This window comes from Cavia porcellus, unplaced genomic scaffold, assembly GCF_034190915.1.
Source record: "Cavia porcellus strain 051 isolate PalLab524CR breed Dunkin Hartley unplaced genomic scaffold, mCavPor4.1 scaffold_38, whole genome shotgun sequence".
Classification (NCBI taxonomy): domain Eukaryota; kingdom Metazoa; phylum Chordata; class Mammalia; order Rodentia; family Caviidae; genus Cavia; species Cavia porcellus.
In genome coordinates, this window is record NW_026947521.1 from 11,278,013 (window position 1) to 11,305,892 (window position 27,880).

The 27,880-nt window shown below is 42.2% G+C and overlaps 1 protein-coding gene across 6 annotated transcripts in view; it reads left to right on the plus strand.

Moving 5' to 3' along the window:
* LOC106025320 (NBAS subunit of NRZ tethering complex-like) overlaps positions 1-12,494 on the plus strand; it is a 107,120-nt gene extending 94,626 nt beyond the window's left edge. For 5 of the 6 annotated variants that reach the window (XM_063243464.1, XM_063243465.1, XM_063243470.1 and 2 more), the window contains one exon: positions 11,056-12,494. Coding sequence is in view for 2 of the 6 variants with exons in the window: in XM_063243470.1 (XP_063099540.1) it covers positions 11,056-11,079 (24 nt within the window). In the remaining 4 variants the exon portion in view is untranslated. Of the gene's footprint in view, positions 1-362; positions 830-11,055 lie in introns of those variants that run through there. The other variant, XM_063243467.1, reaches the window with a different exon arrangement.
* The last annotated feature ends 15,386 nt before the right edge of the window (positions 12,495-27,880 follow it).

The following is a 27,880-nucleotide window of genomic DNA, read 5'->3' on the forward strand; positions in this document are numbered from 1 at the left end:
GCTAACTAAGATTAATAAGAGAGCTGGGAGGTTATTAGCCAAAGCACGAAGCTGAAGTCAAATCCTTTGACCTTCTGCCTTCTTTCTCTGATCCACATATTACAGTATCTCTGTCCTGGTGCTGTTATAATTTGCACACCCGCACACACACCTATAGAATACACGTGTGTGCAGATGAAAAGAGAGAAAAGCACTAAGTTTATTGAATGCTTATCAAATGCCAAGCACTCCTCTAAATCTTTTCCAGGTTTTAACTCATTTAATTTGCGCCATGCCTATGTGGTAGAAACTATTTCTGTCATCCCACCTTCTAAAAATTACTTCCATGGTTCTGTTTCTGTTGTGTCTTCGCTTCCACACAGGAGGACACCAAAGCACAGAGAATGTGCAAGATAACTGCTAATCAGCTTGAGCTAAGGGCTGGACCGGGCGTCCCAGGCCAGGCAAGCGGGCACCACAGGACCCTGCTGCACCCGAGATACTGAAATCAGGGCAGAAACCACAGGGTGGGGGCGGGAGGAGTACTGCGTCCTGAGCCCCACACCACCCTCCACGCCGCAGTACTCCTCTGCCTGCTGCTCTCTGGGATGTGGTCCCTCGGCTCTGTCCTTGAAATCCTCCTTCTTTGAAGCCTTGCTCAAGATTTCAGAGGCCAGCTCAATGTGTGCCAAGCCAGCTTCATCTTCTTCCCATGCTCAGGTGAGGTCAAGTGGGGACTTGCCCTACGCTGTGGCCGCGCTCTACCCAACCTGTGAAACAGAAGCAGATTGCCTCTGGGGCCGAGCTGTGAGACTGCAGGGCAGCACCCTCCTCCTTGTCCATGGCAGAGGAGTGTGGGGGTCTCAGAAGCCACATGGAGGAGGCAGTGAAGTCGGCTCATAGAGGGGACCAAACCCTAATCCCTGCTTAAAGGAGGGCCACCCAGGAGTCAGCAGCTCCCATCGGGATCTTTATGTGAGTAGGAAATAAACTTCCACCCCGACTCTCAGTCACAGTGACAGGGTTTTATTACAACAGCCATCAACTTCCTGTTTAATGTGAACTTTTCCAAACCCAGCTCTGTGCTAGGTTCTGGTTGTGTGAACTGGCTCCTGACATTAAAGGATTCACAGAAAGGGGAAAGTGAAGAGAGGTAAGTAACATAAGTCAAATATGAGAATTATACAGTAAAAAAAAAAATGTAGTATTCTATGGCAACGCAGCTGAAAGCATACAGCCAGGAAAAGCCCTCAGAGCTCATCTGAGGAAGAGCTGGCATGGACTCCTGTCTGATAAGCCTTTCCCATTCCTCCCTTCCAGCCTCGGTTTTCCCTTCTGTCTCATGAGCTTGCACTTGCTTTATAACAGCTGGAGAAACTGTACGGACAACGTCAGTCATGGTGCTGACCACCTGGCCATCCCTTCCCAAAGACTTGTCCTCTTCTTGCCGCTGTGCTAAGGAAAGATGGCACCCTCTCCCATGCAAAGATGAGCGTGTCTTTCCTCCTCATCAGGCCAAGGCAGCTCTATCTCCAAATTGAGCAGGGTCCCTGATGTCACACTCCACCCCAAGGTGAATAACAAGCCAGATTGGGCCCCACCCTCTCCCAAAGCTGAATGGAGGCCACTAAGCCCCCTGCTGGAGCAGGAGGAAAACAGGGGAGGCAAAGAGGATCAGAGATGGGCTCTGTGCCACAGGCCAAGGGTGGCTCGTGCTCCTGAGGGTGTGCTAATTGGCTTCCCAGGAGCCAGCAGCAGATTCTGGCTGATGGGAGAAGACTGGGGCCCTTTCAGGGATAATGGGAAGAACACAGAAGCCCCACATCTTAATCAGCTCAGATGCTGTAACAAAACACTGCAGGCCAGGCAGCATAACACTCACTTCTCAGAGCTCTAGAGAGATGCTGAGAAGGCCAAGATGAAGATATCGGTAGATTTGGTTCCTGATGAGAGTCCACTTGGTAACTTATACACAGCCTACTTGCCGTGTCTCAAAGGCACAGTGGAGGGAGAATGCTCTGTGCTGTCTTCCTCTTATAAGGACACTAATACCAACATGGGGGCCCCACCCTCATGATATCATCTAAGCCTAATCACCTCCACATACCACCACATCGGGGCTTAGGGCTTCAGCATATGAATTTTGGATATATACACACATTTAGTGGTAACTTCCTTGAAAGGAAAGCAGCTCTGCTGCCAGGAACCACCCCCCAAATCACCCAGAGCTGCCTCACAAGGGCGCTGTCTCTTCCAGCATTGGTAGCCTCTCCATGGAAGGGCTGCTTCCATCAGCAGGCCCAGGCCAGGCTCCCTACTCTTCATCTTCCATCACACTCGTCAGCTCCCACCTTGTACCTCCATCCGTTTTGATGACATCTGACACCCCCTTCGTGGACAATGGGTTCATCTCCATGTGCCTCTCAGCGCCTGGCCATGACGCTTTATACTCTATGATCAAAGGAAGCCACACAGATTTAATAAATGACAAAGAGTTTCCATAGAACAGGACAGGGCCTAAAGCACAGATTACATTAAATTGAATTAAATTAAATTTAATAGAATAATCATGCAGTAACCAATGCACTAGTAACATAGACATTTCTCATTTAATCCTTATCACATAACCTTATCTTGCTGATAATTATTACCTTACTAGAAAGGCCTTACTATTGTCTTCATTTTGTGAAGGCAGTAAAAACTTGGACTAAGGAACTTGTCCAATTTCACTCACCAAGTAAGCTGTCGGAACAAGACCTAAGCTGTGGATTACGCCTTCCAAGCTCACACTCATGACACTTTCAGGTTATTTAAACAGGTCCCCACCCACCCCCTGCACACTCCTGTTAAATGCCACCAAGTTAAGAAAAACATTCCCAAAGTCCATTTCTCCCCCTGCTTGCTCCTTCCTCCCCCTCACTCTCCCCCCGCAAAAGAAGAGGTAATAATGAAAAGACACATGCCACATCCATGCGGAGACCTGTGGCAGTCCATTCAGCTCGTTTCAGAAAAGATGATGCTAATTATTAGAGATAATGAAAACTTGCTCTCCAACCACAGCCCACGGGGAGTAGTCCAATTGATTAACAGGGATTTCAACCCACGCATTCAATTTCTCTTGCTCGTTTTGTAACGGATGGGAAAAGTTGGTTTGTAGATAGAGATTTTTGAGAGCTAAGTGTCTAAGACACTGAAGGGAACCATCTCATTAAGTCCTGGTCCTGGGTAGGCAGGTTCTCAAAACCAGAGGCAAAGCCGACGGCAGGTAAACTCACTACAGGCAGTATTTAATGAAAGTTTGTACTTTATTAGAGCATTCTTCCTGAAGCCTCAAATTTTTTTTTACATTTTTTTCCTTTTCTTTAACCACTCATTTGTCTTTTAAAAATGTGGCATTGAGACAGTTAAAAATAAATCTAGGATTTGCAAAAGAATAAGAATTTAATCATGGCAGCAAACTAAACCCCATAGACAATTTTAGTCTCAAAGTTAAAATATGGTGTATGTGACTCCGAGTAAATTGACTTTTCACAGAATTCTCTAACATAATGCATAATAGTCATGCACTTCCAGAGAAGCTCCTGGGTATTGGTCCAGAGCCCACAACCAGCAGGAAGATCATAGTGTATGTTGAATAAAATTACCCATTCTAAAGGTCCTTAGCAATCTTGAATATTTTATTAAAAGCCTTTGTGTGGTGGAGACCAACTGGGGTCTCTTTCTCCTAGGAGCGAGCTGTTACCAGCAGTAGAATTGAGAACCAGACAGACTCAAGCTTAATTAGATCCCCCCACCTCCAACCCCACATTTCTTTCCTGACCGTGAACCTTGATAAATAATCATACAGTGGGATTCATTTCCCCAAACCTTTCAGAAAGGAAAGAGATAGAGTTAGAGAGACAGAGAGAGAGAGCAGAGAGAGAGAAAGAGAAAGAGAGAGAGAGAGAAAAACACAACTGTGGACAGCGAGGCAAAGAAAATAAAAATGTACCACCAGATTTTAAAACTCAACACAAACAATTAGCTAAATACTACTGATCATAACAATAAGATCAGAAAACATTCCCGGGTGTCTTGACGGGACCCTTGGCAAAGTGCCCACTGTGGTGCAAATTCTGTACCCTTGCGTCTGAAGCCAACACTTTGCTGGACAGCGCAGCAAAAGTGGCCACCAGTTCCTGAATTTTGCGGGAAAATCTCAAGGTCAGGCCCTCGGTCCCGAATTTCCATGTGTCTTTGGGTTGAAGTATGTGTCCCAACTCTGGGTTAAGAAGACATGATCTGTGCCAAAATCAATGCTGGCCATGGGGAAAGTATAATTTTATTACTGCAGTAGTAAGGAAGTAAAATCATGGCCTCTGAGTGTACAGGACAACATTAAGAAACTTATTATTTATTTCAGGCCCACATTTTGGGCAGTTGCTGTCTTTGGCTTAAGGTTTTAAATACTTTCACATTCTTAAGTATGATAACTTCCATTCTACAACAGGACCAAACACAAAAAGACCTGTAATATTTCCCCCCGTGCCTCGAATTTTAAGGTGACTTTGAATTAATGATGTTATTTGCTCTATATCCTCATTTGGGGAACACACTTCTTCAGTTGGCCTGCCCTTTGTGGTAATTTTCTACAGTGGAACATCTTACAAATAATTTAATATGAACATAGATCCCTTTGAAAACTGTGTGTATATCCAATTTCCCCTTCATTTCACAATACGCAACACATCTGTTATTTCAATGATAACAGATGTTATACTGAAATTGTAATAACTTGTGAGTTAACTGTATTCAAAACTTTATAGTTACACACGTTCCAATAACTTAATCCGCCACCATTATCTCTTCAAATTGATTTAGCCCTGCAGAAGTTGGAGAAAATCAAATATTCATTGTGTTTGCTTTGTGCATATATACAAAAATCACATCATGATTTATCTCTCCTGGTATTAATCCTGTCTTTCTTGGAAAGATGGGTTAGAAATCATAACAGCATCAACAATCCCTCCTCTCTTTACTCATGAAGATAAATTTCATGGCCGATTCAGGATTATTATGCATGCGTCTGTGTGCCAGTACTTCTTATGGATTTGTAGGAGTCTTATAAATCCGATCTGCGTCTCTAGCCATTTACTGTTTAAATAAATGACCTTTCCTCTTATCTCAGAGGCACAAGCCTGCCCCCATTTGGCTGATGTATCTTTTATTAGGGAAGTATCTCTCTTCTCCCAAAGCCCACAACCTTTTACTCTCTTGAGCTTCTTTTTTGTCTCCCCCCACCCCACCCCACCAAACCCACAGAACACAAGCCCTGTGCTGAAATGTATGAATTACAGTCCAGAAGGGGCAGGAGGCAGCGGGGCCTTGTAGGAGGGGGTACGGTCAGGAGACTTCAGTCTTCTAGTGCTTTCCATACTGGTACCAAGCATTTGTAATATCAGGGAGCAAAATACTTCCTGGGGCTCTATGCCTCTGAGTACATGCAGAGTGACTCTAGGAAGGGAAAGGCAGGAGGGCTGCGGGGCCGGGAGAGCTTCGCAGGGGAGCACAGTGCTGAGCTGGGCTTGGGAGGGGCTTGGAGTTTGGGGCTACAGAAATGCAGGAAGAGGGCACCCAACACAACCGGTACTCAGTGTGGCCCTCAGAGCCAGTGTGCAGGAGAAAAACTGAGTCTGGACCAAGAGGACCCTGGTCCCTCTCTGGCTGGGCTGACCCAGGAGGGGATCACGTGCTTTCCATTCTTCCTGTTCACACACATCCCTCTGGACAGAACGCAGGAATGCTGGTCTTCTCACAGACGGACATCACCAAACACAGCCAGTCACGCAATAGGCTTTGAAGCTAGGCCTCCTGGGTTCAAATCCCGTCCAGCTGCTTCCTAGCTGGCAAGGTCTTTTAACTCCTCATGCCTCAATTCCTTCCCACGGAATGGATAGAAGAATAACACTTCCTTAACTTGTTGCAGGAAAACCCACTGATTTTTATTATATTACTGTTATCACTGGGCCACGGTCCTTTGTTAGACCCGGTTTCAAAGGGCTGGAATCCCTGCAGCAGCCCCTGGAGGAGACATAACTAGCTAAGAGCCCCCTTTCATCCTCCACCTAGGTCACTCCTTGGCCTTCACGCACATCCTTTTGCTTGGGTCTCCTTTAATCTGAGCAACAAGTTGGAGAACAAATGCCACTGTACAGAGATGGTCACATTGCCATCTTTGTTTGTTGTAGTACCAGGAATTGAACCCAGGGCTTTTGCACTGAGCTATATCCCCAGCACATTGTTTATTTTGAGACAAGATCTCACTAAGTTGCCCAGGCTAGGCTCGAATTTATGATCCTCCGCCATGAGCCTCCCGGACTACTAGACTGATGGGCCTGGGCCACCATGCCTGTGTTTACTTTTACCATCTTTTGTATGATGCTCATGTCTCCAGAAAACATAGACCTTTTCTGTAAATGCAATGCTGGACCCAGTAGGCACACAACAAGTGCTTGGCAAATTGAAGGCGACGACTTGGTGTTCCCACCAGCAGGTGCCTCTCGGTCTACAGCATGTCACTGCTAATAACTGGTCAGTAAGCATTCTCCTCACTGGCTATTAAGTCTTCACAGAGGGTGATACATTTCATGCCATCTTCCAGGATAACAGAAAGTAAGCTGTGTGCACTACATGAGAAGCAAAGTATCAGGTATTTAAGGAAAATAGAAACAAGGGAAAATAATGATTAAGTGTGTTATTTGGAAGGAAATTCTCCTAGAAACAGAAAGACTCCAAGAGTATTAAGTTTAATTCTAAACCTGTTGGTGTTTAAAACTCTAACTGACTTGACTATAAGTAGAAAACCCGCTTGGGGAGCAGGTCCTGTTTCTGAGCCTGTGTGCTTAATGTTTTACTTAATCGTGTGAAGCTGGGCAGAACAATTTGTTGTTATCAAAAACAAACAACAGGGTAGGGGGCCGGAAATTTAGCTCAGTGGCATAAGTGCTTGCCTTGTAAATGTATGGTCATGAGTTTGATCCCCAGTACCAAAAAAAAAAAAAAAAAAAAAAGTCAGGGATTTAGCTCAGTGGCATGAGTGCCTACCTGGCAAGCACAAGGTTGCAAATTCGATCCCTGGTACCCAAACAAACAAACAAACAAACACACACAAAAAAACAAACAACAGGGTTAAATAAGAATCGCCAGAGAATGCCGACAGGGAGCCCAGGGAGTCAGGGGCCAGCCAGGAGTGTTTCAGCCATTAAAAAAAGTAAAGATAAAGTAAGGGAGAGCCTCCTGTGACCAGCCTTTGGAGAGGACTGCAAGGGGCTGGTGTTCAAGGGGTGGGAAATGCAATGGTCAGGCCACCATGGCCCCAGGAGGTACAGGGAAGGTGCAACTCTCACCAACCAATTGCCTGACTTCAGTAGGAAGATGAGGACTCCCTGGGTCACCTTCCTACCCTCTCAGAAAGTGCAGCCGGTGACCCTGCACTATCTTACGGAGGTGAGAGTGATTTCTAGGGGCACCCAGATGTTCACATGAAGTTCTAAGGTGAGGAAACCCCAACCTAGGAAGATTGACATGCACCATCAGGGATCCACAGGAAAGTCTAACTCAGCCACAAAAACCTCAGATCTTGATGGAATGAGAGTGCCCAGAGGGGCAGCACTGGGGAAATGAGGGAGGTGCCTTTGAGAAGAAATCAAGTGAAATAAGGCTTTAGCTAGGATGAGGGAAGGAGAGATGGTTCCAAGAAGGTAGGTTAGCACATCCAAGGGGCAGGCAGGAAGAAAAATTCACAGGTTATACAGGAAGAAAGGGTGCAAAGACAGCTAGGGCATGGGCTAAACCAGAATGAAGACAGAGCCAGAGCTGGACTGTGACAAACCTTGCAAGCTTGGTCAAGGATAGGGGTTTCATCTGAGTGCTATGGTTTATATCTAGATGTCCTCCCAAAGGATATGTGCTTCCATGGTGGACTCTTGGAAGATGACCAGATTATGGGGGCTTATGGATGACTTGCTACTGAGAGCTGAGCTCCAGTAGGATGAGGCTGGTCAATGGAGGCGTGGCCTGAAAAAATTTGTCTGTCTCCCCAGCCACTCCCTTCACTTTCTCTCTGCTTCCAGAATGCCCTGGTGCGAGTACCAATTCCTCTGTTACGTCTATCTGCCATACTCTCCTACCTGGAAGCTACAAGACTATGCACTTACACTTCTGCAAACCGTGAATCAAAACAAACTTCTCCTTTAAGTTGTGGGTGTCTGGTAGTGTGTCTCAGCCATAAGAATAGTAACCAAGACTCTAGAAGACCCTGGGAAGCCACTGAGGCTCTTTTCAGCAATGGGTTGATAGCAATTTCTTTTAGAAAAGAGTTCATGGCCCCTAACTGAAGGAGAGCAAGACTGGAGGACAGGTCATTGGGTCAGTGGTCACTGAGAGGCTCAGGAAGCAATGGAGGAGGAGAAAACAGAACAAGGAGGGGAAGGAAGAGGGGTCATTCCTGGGTTTCTAATCTGGGTAGGAGGGAGGACTGTGGTTCCTATAGGTGAGAAAGGGACCTAAGAGGAGTAAGAAGATTTAAGCAGGACTCTGAGGAGTCTGTGAGATACACAAAGGGGAAGCACTCGTCAGCTAGACGTGGATTTAGAGTACAGGCCTTTGCACTGCCTCTGAGATAATAATCTCCACTCCTTCTATGAAAGAGAGCATGTGTTTCATTCTCTCTTCAAGCATCATGACCTCACACACACGAATAATATAAAGTGAGAAGATAATTGCTCCCCCTTTTAGGATGAAAGATCATCTCTTTCAAAGGCTGGTTTCTCTATCCAAGCCTACCCTTAAGTCTTAGCAGCCAGAACCTGACCAGGTGGCCAGACTAGGGTGCTAGTCAGACTCTGGAAAAGTGGAACAGGAACTATGAATGACCAATGGTAACCCAATCCAGGACTGCGAAAAAATTTGCCTCTCTGCATTCTTCGCTGCCCAAGGATAAGGAAACAAGAGCCATACTCAGGATGAGTTAGGCTACGTGGTGGCAGCTGAAAGCAACAGAGTCCCTTCCTCCTGCGACATGTCCAGGGCAAGATGGCGAGGTTGCTGGATGCTGAGAGCCGTCTTCATGAGAACCAGGCTCATGGATGACCTGGCTTCTCTGTGCTTCCCGGGTTATTCTGGTAGGAGATGAAAACTCTTGATGTCTTCCACCAACAATTAGCTACTACATTGGTAATCACATGCCCCTGCCCACCATCAAGGGCTAGGAATTTGAGTCCTCTAAGTGGCTCAAAGAGAGGAGAACCAGCTGTTGAACAGCGGCCTTAGCAAGCACCTGATCTTCAGTCTCGAGATATCTAGGGATACTCTTGACATGGAAACCTCCATGCCCTGGAAGAACCGATTTCATTTCTGATGTTCTTTGATTGACAAAGAATCCATCTTTATAATGAATTAAAAACTCCCTCTGCAGCACCTGGCCCCTGTTCTGAACTGTTTTTCATCTTCCCATCGCTGGCCTTTCAGCTATTTAAAGTTAATTATCATGCCCTCTCAGGTCCTCATCTTAACAAATTGAATCAAAATTTCAATTAGTAGTTCAAAATTTCAAGCATCCTAAACACAGTGGCATTAAATTGAAAGTTTGAAAAAGAACCATTTGGATTAGCTTCCAAGAAGGAGATCCAAACTGACATGTCGGATCAGATCAAAAGATAATGGGTAATAGAGGCAAGCTCCTTCTGAAACTGGGGACAGAGCACCAAATCATAAAGATGTCTTTTTCTCCTCTGACTCAAATTAAATGTAAAATTCTCATTCCTCAGTTGCCACTCACTTCCAGTCTGATAGAGTAAAGATATCTCTGTAGTTACCTTCTTCGGCTGCTGTAAAGTACTAAGGAAAACACACAAAGAAAGCTTGAAATTCCTCTGATTCTAATTGACTCATTTTTGTTTAGACAAGTGTTATTTGAGGCTGAATTACAGAGTCTTAATGCAAATCAAGACTCTTAGAATCTATGACTACTGAATCTTTCTTTTTCACAAATGTTTTTTTTAAATACAGCCACTTAACTAAAAAGCCAGGAGAGCTAGCATATACAACTTCTCTTCTTTCTGGGATGTGCTTATGAATTGTGGATTAATTGCATAACAAGGCAGCCAGTTAACACCTGCTGGATATTTACCTACTTTCAGCAATATATCATCTCCCTCCTGATACAGACTTTGTTGAAACCATGTTTTACCCAGTCTGGAAGGTCAGTCCCATTTGTCAAAGCGGGGACAGTCCCTTTGTCTTAGCCTTATCTGGGCTGTGGAATTGCTCAAGGACATCACCTGCCTTCCCGTTCGCACAGCCTTGAGAAAGTTGAGCCTTGGAAACAGCAGGTCTTCTTAGTCATTTATTTCCAGCATCTACTGTTGTCCTCATTAGCAAGCCAGAGCCCACAGGCTGGTGAGACAGAGACAGCTTTCACTTGCAAGGACCTGGGAATTTAGTTCTGTGAAGTGTGTGCATGGTACAAAAGTTCTAGATTTTTTAAAAATTGTGCTCGTTTCATCAGAGAGTAGGTGCTGAAGGTCTTTGGAAGTCACTGGATAGAGGGTGCGGTCACTGGTCAGGAAACACTAACATTCAGTAGAGGACACAGATAGCAAGTTTATTTATTTTGCAAGTGTTTATTGAGCACTTACTACTGACCGAGCCCTGACAGACATTAAGAGCCCACAGAGATGAGTGTAACAACCCTATTACTTGTTTTCTTGGGGCTCCTATTTCAGTGGGCATTAGTCACAATCATCACAGTATTTAGGCAGTGCTTATTCAGTGCCTAGCTCTGTTCTGCAAAACTATACATTTGACTGTATAAAGCAATTACCATTCTCAACCCCATCTGACAGATGAGAAAAACTGAGCTACACCAAGATGGGGAAACTGTCTTCCATCCCACAGCCAGTAAGTGGCAGCACCAGGAGGAAATACAGGCAGATGTGTCCCTTGGGCCTGCTGTACCAGTCCCCACACTGCATTTAATCACTGCATTACACTGTTCTCAGGCACACATAATTCTCTCTCTCTTCGTTAACATTTCAGAACCCAGGCCACATCCTACAGTGAACAGCCACCATCGAAGTGCGGGAGTTGCAGTGGATTTCTTGCTTGGTGGACCATGATGCGCTCTGCCGCGTACAATCCAAATGCCTCCCACGGGAAGGAAGAGAGAACTTCCTGTTGGTCCCGCCCTCCCCAAGGGCAGAACACAGGGCCAGGCTGGTGCAGGACTTACTTTCGTGGTGTTTAGTGATAAAAGATGAAACCAGGACCCCTAGGTGCCGAGTCGTACTCTCAGGACCAGAGAGGGCTTCAGGAGGCACAGCTCTGTGTTGAAAGAGACAACCCAAGATCCATGAGGAACAGCTGTCACCCAGGTTACTTTGAAGACTGGGTCCTAGACAGAGGCAGACTGTCTACCCCAAAGGAGCCACGGCCAAAGGCAGTCAGTAAGAATGTCCTGTTTATATGTCTGTTGGGTAAGCAAAATTTTTTTCCAGCAAATTCTTTGTTCCAGCAAAATTTTTTTCCCTTTTACCAAGGCATTCCTGACAATGATTGTATCCCTTCCTGCAGAGAAAGTCTGATCCCTTATTAACAGCAACGTGGGTTTATTCTGTACTTTCTTTGGTGACACTGCAAGGGGTGATTTGATGCCTCTCAACCTGTGTTTCCTTGAGCCAAGAACTGTTCCTTCCTAAACACCCAACAGCAGCTCTTAATCCATGGATTTGCAAATGGCTCCTTTCCCCGCTGCACGCAACTCAGCCGTTTTTGAACCATCCGGAATATGCAGACACACGGAACCTTTGAACTAAGGGAAAATGTGATTGTAAAACCAGTCTTCTCTCCAGCCTGCGTTAGACGAAGCGGGCAGCCATCTAGGGGACTTCTGTCAAGTCTTTCATTAGAACGCTGCCTGCTAGCATTGTCCCTAAAAATAGTTGTCACGCCCATGGAGCCCTGGCTCTGGCAAACAGACCGCTCTCTGCATCAGGATCCTTTTTAGCTGCTTCTTAAATTACAGGAATTTTAACTAAATTAGAAAGTTTGCCACTTTGTTCCTCATGAAGAAAAAGCTTTTAAGCCAGAGTTCCTAAAACACAGGTTCAGCTCCATTTGGAAAGAACAGGAAAATGTTGCTTTTGCTTCTAGGCACAGAGAAGGGTGGAAGCTTGAGGTTTAGAACAAATGGAACCTCCTACGTATGCATGCTTGGGTGGTCGGTTTCTGCACAGGGCTATTTCCTTTTCCGTGAGCCTTTTTACTAATGTTTTATCAGCGCTGGACCACAGAATGACAAATGCTGTCCTGTGGAAAAGGTACAAGAGCCCTTAGAAACTCATTGTATTCTTTCACAGCACAGCTCCACATTGTAAAGTGTTTTTAATTTTCCTCATATAATGTTCTAATGATTCTCGAACAGACAGTAGAGAATGCCAAGTAAATAAACAATTGAAAATTTGCTCAGCCAGATCCAAGATGGGTTTCCTCAGATTCGTTCCAAATTCTTCATTCTATTTTTTTAGGCTTCTCTTCTGAGCCTTTAATGGAGTCTTGGGTTTCCCTATTTCTAGCATCAGCTGTTGAGAAGTTTTAAATATGAGTTCTGCTTGCATTTCTTTGGAAGGTTTCTTATTTATTTTATATTTTTAGGGGACTCTTCCTCCTACTATCTCACCATGGTTCTCACATCAAACAGACCGGCTATACGCTCAGGGGGGTGTTGAGGACTGGGCTTATCTTTGGGGCCCCAGCGATAGTACCCACAATTAGTTTTTCTATACAGCTGCTATTATCATGGTGCTGCTTTGCTCACAAAAAGTATCATTACACACTTACCAATAAAAACAATTTTGTAGGGGCTGGGGGTTTTGTTGAGCAGCACAAGCACCTGCCTGGCAAGTGCGAGGTCATGAGTTCGATCCCTGATACCAAAACAATTGTGTGTATATGTGAAAGTGGTAAACCAACACAGTGAATATTAAAAATTTTTAAATGCATTACATTTAAGGACATACTCCTGCAAAATACTCCCCCTCTTCAAACACTTCAAACATAATTATCCCATCATTAACACAATTACCCCAGCATTCTGGCCATTTTCTGAAACAGTTCTGGAAGTTCTATCACAAGTGTCTTTAGCTGCACCTGCCTTGATGTCCTGAATAATTTCAAAATATTTACCTTTCATGCTCGTTTTAACTTGGGAGGAAAGCCAGAAGAAGCTGGATGGTGCCAGATTTGGTGAATATGGTAGGTGAGGACCCAAGTAATGTTTTTATTTGACAGCAATTGTTGTAACTTTCTTGAATCAATTAAGGACCTCACAACAGCTACAACAATGAAACTAAAGACCCTCGTAGAAGACGTCCAGAATTGCTTCAGAAAGTGGTAAGTATGATGGATAAGTGTGTTCAGAATGAGGAGGGATTGTTTTAAGGGCAATCAGTGGCAATTTGTCTTTTACTGTAATATATCTTTATAGTTTTATTTCAGTATTAACATATTTTTCACCTTGACTCTTACATCTTTGGGTATGGGTGTATTCATATCTCAGTGTCCAAGTATATTAACATATTATACAACATAGCAAAGATATTGCTTTTTTATTTAAAGAAAGAAAAAATAAAATAGAAAGAAGGTAGAAATAATACAGAATTCAAAAAAAATTTAAAAATTAACACTAAGAAATTGCTAGTTGATACGTTACATATTGTCATCTTAGAAATAGTTGTTCAAGTTACAAAACCAAAGCATAAAAAGTGGATAGACAGTCAAACATTGACAGTGCAAACCATTCTGCTCAATGATCCAACAAAACTTTGTAATCATCTATCTTACACACTTAAACATATATACAGTTATATCCTTTAGAGCACTTTCCTCCCCTTTCTTTTTTATAGTATCTATTACACATTTTGGATCTTATTACTCTTTCAGCTTTTATTATTTTTTACACTAGAGAGACAATGTGATATTTACTTGAGTCTTGTTTATTTCACTTATGAGGATAGTCTCAAGTTGCCTCCATTTACCTATAAAGGCCTCAAGATCATCCTTAGCAAGATATTACTTTAAACACAAGGTTTATGAATCTTACGCAGAGTTCTGATATTTTGCTGTGTCTTAACTGACTGCTTTGCTTGGTTTTGGAAAGAGTGCCCCCTCCTGTGGATGCAGTTTGGGAAATTGCTATGTAGTTAGACATTCAAGGCCTTCTATAATCGAGTCCTGTACTCTCTGTAGAATGTGATCACCCTATTTCCTCTCTTATAATCAGACCTCCAGTGACTGCCTAGAAACTCCCAAACTGCCCAAGAGGTGTTGGGGCTAGGCTGTGTGTAGAATAAGGTTATTCCTTATTCTAACTGACAGATTAGAGGTGTCATTTATTCCTGTAAGCCTTGTCATGAGTGGAATGAGAAGAATAAAGATAACTATGTCACTTTCTCATTGGGAAATAAAGGGCAGCATGAGATCACACTTGGTAAAATGCTAAAATGTGGCAGGGGTCTTACGCATGTGTGAATCCCTGTAGAGCACACGAATCTCTAAAGTCAGGGCATGGAAAAGGAAGGCTTTAAGTGGAGTCTTACACTTCTCTTACAGGTATATATGAGACATCACCTTCTATCAGATCTTTCATTTAGGTACTAGCAAGTCTCTGTTAGCTCTTCCTCAGCTTACTAACACATCAAAAATCAAAGTTTTACACATCCACTGAACGAGTGAAGCTTGGCTTCAGGGAAAAAATGAAAGGGGTAGATTTAGGAGACTAGAAAGATCCTGCCCAACTGAAGAGTGGATTCTCTTCCCAGAGATGAGTGAGAGGGGGAAATCCAGCTTGGGTGGTAAAATCAAAAGTCCAACATTAGACATGACCACATGTGGTACGATTTGCTGTCGAGATGAGGATGCAGGCCAGGCCACTAGCTCAGGAAGAGGCATGGATAGGAGACAAGAACCTAGGAGTGATAGTTTTCCCACTCTTCTAGGCTCCTTCTCTGTGTACCATCTTCATGCCTCTCGTTTGCCCCACCCTCCTCCACCCCTGAACGTGATGACACTTTCTATGTACCGGGCCCACCTCCCTTTTATTTCATGTGACTCTGTGTGAACTAGACAGCAGGCTTTTTTTATTGGACACAGAGTCTCACTATGTACCCAGGCTGACCTGGAACTTATAACAATCCTCCTGCCTCAGCCTCCTGAGTGCTGAGATTATAGATAGGCATGTGCCATCATACTAGGTGATGATGCACTCCTTAAGGACGAAGATTAATATCATTTTCATCTTTATGTTCTCTAAGCATTTATCACTGTGCTTTGTACATATTTGGTACTCAAAAAAGTTTTACTGGTTCAGTTAATTAATATTTCCTACCTATACCTGGTTCAACAAAATTCCACCAAAAAAAAAAATCATTTGAGAATGTTTGGTGCATGCATATGTGAATGATCCCTGGATCCCAGAGGTCACATTGAAATATCTGGATAGAACTCATGTTTGGCCCTCTGCATAAATAAGAGAAACCTAATGTCCTCTGGCCTGGTAGAGCTGGGTGCCCACTGCAACCCCTGAACTGCCCATCATAAATCCCCATTCAGGCCTACCTTAGCAGCCCTGGGTGCTATCGCCTGTCATTCTCTGTGTTCTCTAGCCAAAGGGTACCACCATGGCCATTGTCACAGCGGCAGTCAGACTGCAAGAGAGTCAGACCCATGTGTGCTGGTGTGATCTGGGGAGCCTGCTCTCTGCCCACCTTTTCCCTGCCATACCACAGAGCTGCATTTAACGCGAGTCTTGAGAGACTTATGCTCGGAGCAGAAATGGCTCAGCACTGCCACTGGGTAGCTAGTGACCTTCCCATGGGAAGCCTCAGGAAGTCAGGCCTTCTCCCCACCTCCACACTACACCAGTGTGTTTGGGAATAATTCAAAGGAGACAGCGTGTTGGGAGCACAGAGAGTCAGCTGTGCCCAGGAAAGTCCCTGCTGGCCAGGAGCCCTGCCCAGCCCCGGAAGCAGGCGGTGCTTCCACGCTCAGCAAACCTTCCTGGCACTGTATCTGTGCTGTCACAGAGACCACAGCTTTCTTTCCACGGTTAAAAAGAAAGCTCCATTCTTCCTTCTGCACAGTAGTGGTGATGATACTATTGCTGATTAGAGCACTTCATTAGAAAGCCCTCTGTAAACTCTGTCCTGCAATAAACTGAATTACTGCTATTTTAAAGTATCTTCTCTCTTTCTCTGCATAGGGGAAGCTAAAGATGACTACCAATCCCAAGCAGAGGGATTTTTTTCAAACATGTGGGAATCTTTTGTCTGAGCCAAGTGTTCAAACAAAGCTTCCTGGTAAAAAGAGGGGGAAATTATGAACTCAGGAGGATTCAGGGAAAACTCAACTCTGCTTATGAGACCAGCTTACCCTAGATCATAAAGGGCAAGTGGGTTTGGCAGGCTACCTAATGCTAAGTGTGAGTATTGAAAGAATCTTTTAGTCCACCCACTCTTCCCAGAGTCTATCCCAGAGGAGTGAATTAAGGGCACTAGAAAATAAATAGAGGCTGAAGCCGCTTATGTTTGTGGATTGCTCATGCATGGGATAAAAAAATATTGAATTCTAACAGCAAGTAAATGCATTATATTAATGGATACAGAGAATTATCTAAGAGCATGTTAAAGTTAAATAAATAATAGCATTTCTGTTGCTTAACTATTTAACAACTCTGTAAATAGCCCTGAAAACTGAGGAAGATGTAAAGTCCATTTTGAGTCTCAAAATTAAAATACGGTGAAATATCATTAATCCAATTACACTGAATTGAGAGGAAGTGAAACGGGAAATGCTCTTTAAACAAATGCAGTTTTGTTACTTTCAAGAAATGTAGGAGGAAATGACATCTCTAAACAAATATGGCCAAGTGCATGAATTTTAGGAAACAGTGTAGTAGCTCATTAAAATATAACCAGGGATATTAAAGTATAACAGCTCCTCTGAACTGCCCACATACCCACTTTTCTCCTCAGTGCCTTCTGTAAGAGAAAAGTTGAGATATTAAGAGAAATTCTGTATCATGGGCCCAAGAAATACCAACTTGGATCACAGGCAAATAAGAAGTGAAAGAAACCATGGCAAATGCTGTATGAAGGGGATTAATCTAGGTGATGCAAGGCAGAATTCCAGAGCAAAAGTGGGGATGCTGGAAGCTTTTAATCTCTCATCTTTGAGCTCAGGCTTCCACAGCTCAGCTATCTCTCCACGTAGTAGGTGCTCTAATGGGAAGCTGAGCAATCTGACTAAGAACACAATCTGACTAAGAACTGTGTGTGGAACCCCGAATCCGCTGGGGTCAGGGTGACCCTAGGAGAGTAGAAAAGGGAGTTCTCGTCTTCCTGAAAGTCTTTTGCATCTACTCATTTTTAAAAAGAGCCATCTAAAGCAGGTTGACACCCTCTAGCAGTTGCCTAAAGAATCACACGTCATGCACTATAGGAATCTGAATAGGTGGACATGACATTAACCGTTGGAATGAGGATCTATAAAATAGACTCCTGTCCTTCACTTTCCTCCACAGAGGTTAAATTTTAAAACAAAACAAGCCACCATAATGCTCAAGACAACACTAGTCAATCAATGACTCCGAGGCCCGAAAATCAAGATGTTCGATGGTGGTCATTCTCAGGCCACCACGTCAATCAGTGCATTCATAGAAGCCCATGCAGGGAGGAAATCAAGGCTTCTGGATGGAAAAAAATAGTTTAATATTAAACCTACACACAGCCATTGGCGTGCCTTTTCAAAATTCTTCCTTGAAAGCTTTTAAATGATCACACCAAATTCAGAATTCAAGTTTAAATGCCAACTTACACTTTCAGAGCAGAATTCATTTTTGTAGTGGTATTCATTGCACATAGCTCAGAATCTTCACCCTTGTTATGTTTTTGACTTTTTTTTAAAGACAGACAAGGGAAAATAGCAATTGCATTTAGCCAATCCCATGTTAAATAATAGATTAAATGTAATAAAGTATAAGTGGGACCTTTGCTTTTCATCATGAAGGAGCTCTCAAGACCAGATTAGACTTCCTGATGCACATTCTCTCACCAGACAAAATACACAAGTGAATTGTTCCCAGTCACTGACAACCTAATATGGCAGACAGCTGTCATCCTTAAAAAACAAAGATTGCCCCTGCATAGAAAAATAATCAAGGTGATCACCACCCAGTATGATGTCATTCTATTCAGCAGTTAAACAAGGTCACAAAGTAAAGAGGGGGTACCTGAGTAGAATATTGAGATCTTGGTGAGCTAAAGAGTTAGAGACTGGAATTCATGATAAATGGAGTAAGTACACCTGTAGGACCAGGCATCATGGATGAGGATGCTCTACAGAGAATCAGCTCTGGAAATCTAATAGGGCATCCCTTAATTTCTTTGCAAAATGCAAATGTGTACATGCTCAGGAATGTACAGCTCAGACAATATGATCTTAATAGGAGGAGCACTGTGCTCCAAAACATGAATTCTGCAGACTTTGAAGACCTTGCTGAACAGCCCAAGTTGTTCACGTGGGATTCTCATCCAGAAATAGTTGATTGTCATTCAGAGGTAGATGCACTCTAACTAGCATTATAAAGAGAGCACAAAGTTTCAGACAATGATAAATTCACTGCCTATCAAAACAAAGCCCAAAACCCTTGGGAAACATAACGAAGTCCAATCACTCAACAATGCCCATTATATAATAAAAGAGAAAATCACATGTGTAAGAAAACAGGAAGATGTAACATAATGCAAGGGGAAAGAGATCAATAGACTAGAAATAGATCTAAAGATGACAAAGAAGTAAGATTTAGTGGGCCAAAAAATTCAAAGCAGCTCTTAAACATTGAAAAACTTTTTGGAAAGGTGAATACAGTCAGTCACTACATGGGAACCACAATAAATAAGTGAGAACTATTTTTTTTTAAACTCTAGAGTTGAAGAACTGAAAAACCTAATAACTAAAAGAAAAAATTCAGTGGATTAGCTTACAAATAAACACTACAGAAGAACGTGAAATTGAAATTGAAGTAATATAAAAGATGGCAAACTCGGAGAGAGATGGCTGAAGAAAAGTAAATAGACTATCAAAATGACATGGGAAGATATCAGGCTACCATCTATATATATCACTGATGTCTCCAAAACACAGAAGAAGAAAGTAGCAGAAAAATAAGTTTATTTCTTGTCTAAATTTGATGAGAAATGTAAACTAATAGAGTATTCCAAACCCAAAACTTAGTAAAAATATAAAGAAAACCACACCTATGCAGATCAAAGCCAAATAGATTAAAAACTAGGTAAAAAGACTATGCTAAAAGCAACCAAAATAAAGCATATATTAAATACAGCAAATAATAATAGAAATGACCAGTAATTTTCCACCAGAAATAGTACAAGTCAGATACAATGAGATGCCGTCTTTAAAATGCTAAAACAACCTGTCAACCTAAAACATTATAGTCAGTAAAAATATACTTCAAAAATAAAAATGAGGGGTGGGGATATAGCTCAGTGGCACAGCACCTACCTGGAAAGTGTGAGGTCCTGAGTTTGATTCCCAGTACTAAAAATAAATAAATGAGAGAGAATTCATTACCAGTAAAACTACATACCATACATATAAAGGAAAATGGTTGCGGTCAATGAAAAATAATACCAAGTAGAAGAAGCATAAAGAAATGAAAAGCACAGAATGTGAACATGGAAATAAAATACAAAAGACTTTGTTTTCTTAACACTTAAAAATGTAATTATTCAAATTAGTAAGAGTGTATCACAGGTTTATAATATAGAAGTAAAATGTGCCAAAGGATGAGCTGGTGTAAGTGAGAGGTTACTGTTATAAATTTATTGCTTTCTAAGTGAAGTGGCGTAATATTAATTAATGGTAGGCTACACCAGGTTAACGAAGTGTATCTGAGCCCTAACAGGACCATGAAAAAAACAGTAAATCAACAAGTGGTAGAATTCAAAAACCCAATGGTGAAATATAATCCTTAAACATAGTCATTAATCAAAAAGTAGAGAAGAGAAGGTTAGAAAAGGTTAAAAAGTCAACAAAAGTAAGTTCCTGGGAAGAAGAGGAAACAAATAGTGGTGGGCATAAAGCTCATCGTGTTATGATAATTCATGAACTTTAAGTGGATTAAGACTCAGTTAAAAGATACTGAATGTCAAATCAGATAAAAACCCAGGAACAAGGGGTGTGCTGCTTTAAAAAAAAAGACATACGGTAAATATAAAGACACCAACAAGTTGAAGGTACAAGTTAGAAAATATTACACTGTGGAAGAAATAAATACAGATGGCATTATAAATAACAAGTAGTCCAAAAACTAAAACCAGAGGTTAAAAAGATATTTCAAAATGATGAAAGGGATCAAGGCATATATGAGTACATACAGTGTAGAAATGTCTAGGTCCGTGAAGTATGCACAAACCAGACTGAAGGAGGCACGTCCCAGCTGGAAGGCACACTGACAGGTTTCAACACGACCCACTTCGTAATCAATGGAGCAAGCAGGCAGAATCAGCAGTAGAAAGTCGGGCAACGCAGTTAAGTAACTTGGCCTAACTGGCATTTATGGAACAGTGCAGCACCCAGGGGCTGACACACGCTCCTCCCAAGGCCACATGTAAGAAAGACGGGGTGCTGGGCTATGACGCTGAGCGGCCCCTCAGTGTAAGCGGACAGGAACCCCACGGAGTGTACTCTCTAACCCCAGTGGACTTAACCTAGGACAGTAATAAGATGCATGGAAAGTTCCAAAATAGTTGCATATTAAGTACTTATAAATAACCCACAGGCCAAAGAATAAGTTATGAGGAAAATTAAAATATTTAAAACTGAACGATAACAAAAAAATTCATCCCATCAAAAACTTTAGGATACACATGCAACACACCAAGGGCAAATTTACTGTTCTAAATACTTCTATCTGGAGAGAAGGAACCATATAAAATCAAGGATGTGAACTTCCTCTCTAAGAAGCTAAGCAAAGAACAACTTGAATTCAACGCAAGCAAGATGACAAGAGGGACGAGCTGTTTGCTGGTGCATGCCTATAATCCCAGGCTGAGGCAGGAGAACCATGAGTTTGAGGCCGGCCTGAACTACACAATGAGACACTGTTTAAAAAAATCAAAAGCAAAAAAAAAAAAAAAAATCCAGGAAATCCTCAGTGCCTGCCAGCAGTGCCCACAGATGTTCTTCTTTCCTTACCTATCTTTATTCCTAAGTATCTTGTTTTTTATGTTATTGTAAATTATATTTTTAAGCTTTCATTTTCCAATTGATCATTGCTAATAATTAGAAATACTACTGATTTTTTGTCTATTGACAAAACTATTAGTGCAATAATAGATGCAAATAAATTTACACATTTAGTTTCTTTAAAAATAAACCTCTGCCAAATAGTTTCATAGTTTTGTCTATTATTTATACTATTTAAGATATTATTAGTTCTAGTATTTTATTTCAATTTCATGAGGTTTTCTATAAAGATCATCTTGTCATCCACTAATACAAAAAGCACTGCTCCTTTTCCAGTTTTGGCCCTTTTATTTTTTCTTTGCCTTTTGTGCAAGAAATAAACAATAAAAAAAAAGTTGGAACAAACTTAGTTATAGTTGGGTCTGAAATTAAAGTCATAGGCTCCTGGCAAACAAAATGACAGGAAATTACGCAGGGCTATGTTACATTTTTCTTATTGCGTTTAACCAATAACAGCAATTATTCACAGAAAAGATTTTTCCCTGTATTCAGCTAGTGGTTTAATTTAATATTTCCAAGCATTTCTGATGCGCAAATATGGTATTCAAATTTCATCTGTGTAATTCTACAGATTCCTGAGGCTCTTGCTTGACTTTAATTTTTCTAATCTTCTTTCTCTTTCACATGGATTATTTCTATTGATCTATCATTCTCAAATTCACTGGCTTTTTTCTGTCATGTCCATTCTGGTATCGAGCCTAGTTTTTAAAATTTGAGTGTGATTTCGTTAATTTCCACTTCATTCTTTTCTATATCCTTCCATTCTTTGCAAGAATATTTGACCTTATCTCTTAAAATATGATTATGGAGCTGCTTTAAAGTCTCCATATGACACACTCAGCTGTATTATTTTTGACAAAAGGGATAAATCCTTTTGCTAGAGGAAAGACAGTCTCTTTAACAAATGGTTCTGGGAAAACTGGCTATCCATATGCCGAAGGTTGAACCTAAATCTGTATCTCTCACCATGAGCTAAACTAAAGTAAAAAATGGATCAAAGATCTAAACATCAGAACAGAAACACTTAATCTTACAGAAGACAAAATAGGAAAAACTCTTGAAGACATAGGTCTAGGCAAAGACTTTCTGAACAAACTCCAGTTGTACAAGAAATAGTACCAAGAATCAACAAATGGAATCCTATCAAATTAAAAACTTCTGCACAGCAAAGGAAACCACTAATAAAGTGAAGAGACAGCCTACAGAATGGAAGAAACAGTTTTCCAGCTACCCCTCAAAGGACTAATATTTAGAATGTAGGAAGAGGTAAAAAAAAAATTAGATACCCCCCACCAAATGTAAAGATTAACTTTAAAAATGGGCATCTGAAATGAATATAGAAACTTCTTAAATGAAGAAATACAATGATTCCCAGTATAAAAATGGAAGAAGAAATACAATGGCAAATAAATACATGAAAAACTATTCACTGTCACTGACCATTTGAGAAATGCAAACTATAACAACACTGAGACTCCATCTCACTCTAGAAAGAATGGCTACCATCAAGAAATCAACCAATACAAAATGCTGGAGGGGCTGTGGAGAAAAGGGAACCCTTCTCTATTGTTGGTGGGAGTGTAGACTGGTGCAACCCTGTGGAAATCAATATGGAGTTTTCTCAAAAAACTAAGAGTAGAAATTTCACTTGACCTAGCTGTGTTGCCCTTCTTCCCAAAGGAGTTAAAGACATCACACCACGGCAATATATGCACACCCATGTTTATAGCAGTACAATTCATAATAGCTACATTTGGGAAACTATCTATATGCCCATCAACAGATAAATAGATAAAAATGCAATATTTATACACAATGTAGAATAAATATAGATGTAAAGTATGAAATAAAAGACAATAGGAAAAAAAAGAAAGAAAAAAATGTTGTAATCCAGTGCAGATACTATATCTAAAAGTGCACCTTAACTACAATAGTCTTACATGTTTTATATAGTCTGGGACCTATTCATCTGGTTTTTCAATCTGTATATATAACTTACTTTATAAGTTCTGATAGATAAATTTGGTGCTATAAAAATAACAGGAAGGGGAGAGGAGGAAGAAGGGAGTTGAAATGTGTTATGTACTTGTACCAGTTCTCTACAGTGAGTGCAATCATTATGTTCTGTAAACTTGTGCTAGTAAAAGAAGAGAGAGAGCGACAGAGACAGAGACAGAGATAGACAGAGACAGAGACAGAGACGGGGGAGAGAGAGAAACAGAGAGGGAGACTGAGGGAAAGAAAATGAAGTGAAAGGAAGGAAACTACCAAATTACTAAAAGGGCCCAGACAGGTCAGGTAAGACAGGGGCTGTATTGTGAGGATGCAAATAAATTTACACATTTAGTTTCTTTAAAAATAAACCTCTGCCGAATAGTTTCAGCGTCTGTGTGTCCTCATGTTGTCGCCTGTTGCATCTCTTTTCTCCTGAATGGCGAACTTTTCCTCATTTTTCAGATGCTGCATAAAGTCTGGACTGTGTGCTACACATTTTGACTCTTGGACTTGGAGACTCCAGGATTCGCCGAAGTCCTAGTGAGAATACTGATTTCATTGTTTTTGGAAGCCAGCAACAAGTGAGGCCCAGGCTTGCAAATTCTAGTCTGCCTCTGAGGACCGCAGTTTCAACCTCAGTTTCCTATTGTGGTTTGGGTCTGTCATCCATGTGACCAGAATGGCCAGTGTGGGGCCTTGGTGATTGCTACTCCTGCAGCTCCAGTCTGAGGGCTGTCTGGGGTCCGAGGAATGCATGTGTACTTTAGATATGAGTCCGGAACACCGTGCACAGCAGTATGGGATCACTCCTTGGACCCTTTTTTGATCTCTCCACTGCTTTCTAAGGCCTCTCTTCCTGCTCCTCCACCGAGAGAGTTGGGGCTTTCACTTGCAGGATTTCCTATGACGCAGCTTGCCAGAGTGTGGGAAAGAGGGAGACACAGAGAAGGCGAAGCAGTGGAATTTACCCCAGTGCAGGACCGCAGGCATTGTGGTCACCAAACAGAGCTGCCTTCCTTGGACTTCTAGACAGTCATCGCGGCTGGTGCTGAGCTGCCACGGGTACCCTCCTGCTTTTAGGGACGGAGGTAGAGTGGAATCTCATTTTTTAAAGAAGTTCTCGTTTACCAAACTGTTGTAAGGCATGTTGACAGGTAAGAGCATGATATCTTAGGCTTTAACACAAAGGAAAACACTGATATGGGCATTAGCACTACCAGGTAAGTGCATTTTTACCCAAGCTTCAGAATAAAGCATCTCCCGCCTTTGATTTTAACCAAAGAGCATTCTGAGGAAGTAGACAAGCTGTGAGAAAACTCAAATTCTGCAATTACTGACCATTGTAAATGTGGTTTTTTTCGATATTAAATGTAAATATTTTTAGAAATAGAAATAAAACAGATGCTGAAACTGAGAAAAGACCACAGTAGTCATCTCTTCTTAGCAGGTTCAAATGTCTGCATTTCTCAAATATTTGCCTGCTTTCAGATCAAATGTAGAGTCAATGCTGAACTTATAAAATGCATTTTGATATTAAAATACCTACTAATTTCTGTTAAATATGTTGACTTCTTGTGAGAATTCGATGGTGAATTTCTCCCACAAAAAGAATGTGTATGTGTATATATTTGTGTGGACAGTTTTGCTCACGCTGAAAGCATACATCTTCTGCCCCACACGTGTGCATAACCCCTTACACATACACGCACACACACAGAAAATCCAGATTTCAGTAAACAAAACACATTGACTAGTCACGGATTTTGCCTTTAAAAATCTCCCCCTCTGAATTGCAACCAAATAGCTCCAAGTGCTTTCTCCAGCTGAACTGAAGATCATTACTTTCAGCCAGGTCCTTGGTTCCACAAATACCCACCCTTGGGGACTCAGGGTTCACAGCAATGACAACATTACAAACAAACCACCTTCCAACCCAGGCGAATAGGTCTATGAAAGATTAATCTTGTGCTTCCTCCAGGAACTCCAAAGGTAGGAACTTGTTGTGGGAAGGGAAATTAAAAGAAAAATGACAGTCACACTGTATTACCAGGAAAAAAAAATGACAGGAGCAGCAGAGTTGTACTTGACAGAGATGAAGGTCATGGGCTTGGATCTCCTTAGCATACCTCGGTCCAGGCTGTCCCCCCCCCCCCCGCCTAAATGCCAGGTCATGTGCTCTGGAAACGCTCTCCTGTGGATTTAGACTTGAAATATGCCTGGTAGCTCTCAGAAGGACAGGGTCAAATACCTGGGAGGTAAATGCAGGCTCTTTCTCCACATGTCACACAATCTTCGTCCCTTTGCTGGAAAATAAACTGGTTGACAATCGCGCTGTCTGCCAGCATGAAGTATGGACATGGTGGGAGCATTTATCTTCCCCATCGACCTTACCCAGGACAAAGCCGCGTTCCTGCCTGGCATCAAAGTCACCTACTTACACACACACTTCGGGAGTCATGGTCCTTTGCCTGATGAGACAAAGTGAGCTGGTTCTGAAAGTTAGCTCACGGGGTGCTGTGCTGTCTGTGGACACACGCTCTCCCCTTTCCTTCTGTCCTCTTGAGGGGCACAGGATCCTTGAGGGAAATGCACAACACAGCCCCTTTATCTGCTTTCCGTGAAGTTAAAACTTGGTATTGGCCAGATAGTGGCAAATGCTGCTCATTTGGAGTAGAATTAAATCATTCACCACTTTTCTGTTCCTGCTATTGAAGAAGCATCCCGCTTGTTAGGTTACTTTCTTGAATAATCTTCTTCAAGGAACTTTGCATGAATGCCCATAATTTATGAGTTGTTGGTCATGAAATAATTCAGATCAGTGAATATCCCTGAGGGCCCAGATACAGAGAAGTACGGGAGAGCTTAGGGGGCCAAAGGCAGGGAAGGAGGAGGCCGGGAGCCTGTTTGGAGGTGAGGCCAAGGCTGAGGGTTCCAAGAGAGGCTCAGTCTGCCACGGTTACAACGCCAGGAGAGTCCCGGAATCCTGTCTCCTGGACATCCCTACTTGCCCACCAAGCAGTCACTTCCACCATGGAACAGAATTAAGGATGCATATGAGTGAAGAGACCGTGGGACCTGCCTTCAATAAACTGCACCATACAGGATCAAGCTCAGAGGCTCTGCATTCAAAGCGTGCATGGGGTGGATGCCTGCTATGAAGACACAGAAAAATTTGCCCCAGTGGGGTGGGAGGAGGGCTCCTCCAGAGTGGGAAGTTTGGATAGAATCTGGAAGGGGGCCCGGGCTGGCCTCCTGAGAGAAGGAAGGAAATTCCTGAGATGGTGAAGCCGTGCAGTCCGTGGACACAGGGTGTTTATAGAAGGTGATGGGAAGAAGGACAAATCACACCCAGGCTGGACCATAAAGAGAGAGTGGTCTTCATCTCAGTGGATGAGTCCAAGCAGGAAGATACCGTGAGAAGGTAGGTCCTGTCACATATCTGCTCGGCAGCAGTGGAAAGGGGAGTGTTGGCATCTGAGAGGGGCTTGAGAGTATCACTGTCACCCAGGCAAGAAGAGACAATGGCTTGAAAAAAATGAATTGTGGGAAGGCAGGGGAAAGGGAACACTATTTGGGGCATTATGGGAAAGAAAGGAATCAGTCATAATACAGATGGTAGGATTGTTGTGGTTGGAACTTCAGGTACCTATGGTAGATAAAGTGGAGGAAAACCCTTTTGGGAATTTTATTTACCCTTATTTTTAATGTGAGGTTTTTAAAGGTAATTTACATGTAGTGGTTTCACTCACTTTCCATGCTCAGTGCTGTGAAGTTTGACTATAAAGTCACATAATTTCTTCTCCTGTTGAGCTCTAGAACATTCCGACCACCTTATAAAGTTCTCTGGTCTTTCTTTGAAGTCACTCAATTCTTCTCCTGGACTCTGATCTGATTCCTGTCTTTTTAGTCTTGCCTTCCCAGAATTTTATGCATATGTGGGGTTGGTGGCTTGTGGGCTTCTTTTGTTTAACATAAAGCCACTGAGAGTCATCCGCATTATCATGGTCTCCATGAGTGGCTCCTTCCTATGCTGGGTGGTTTCCCATCATACAGATGATGAAGGGTTCATTGTTTACTGGTTGATGCACATAGGGGTTGCTTCCAGTTTGGAGCAATTGGAAATAAAGATGCTGTGAACATCCAGATGAAAACTGTGCCAACATTGGTTTTCATTTCTCAAGATTAAAGACCTAGCAAAGGGATTTCTAGCTTATCGTGGACCGTGACAGGATACCATCAAGGTTTTCCACATGCCCATACATTTTGCATCTTCAACATAAAAGGGTCCCAGTTGCTCTGTATCTTCATCAGCACTTAATATTATCAGTTTTCCTTTTTTCTTTTAGCCGTTTTAATAGATGTGCAATGATATGTCTTTGTAGATTTAATTTGCACTTCCCTAATGAATAATGATGTTAAACACCTTTTCATGTGTTCATAGATCATGTATTTGTCAGGTGTCTGTTTAAATTTCTGGCCCATTTTTTATTGGGTTGTTAGTTTTATTAATGGATAGTGAGGGGTTTTGCGTATCTTAAGACAATGT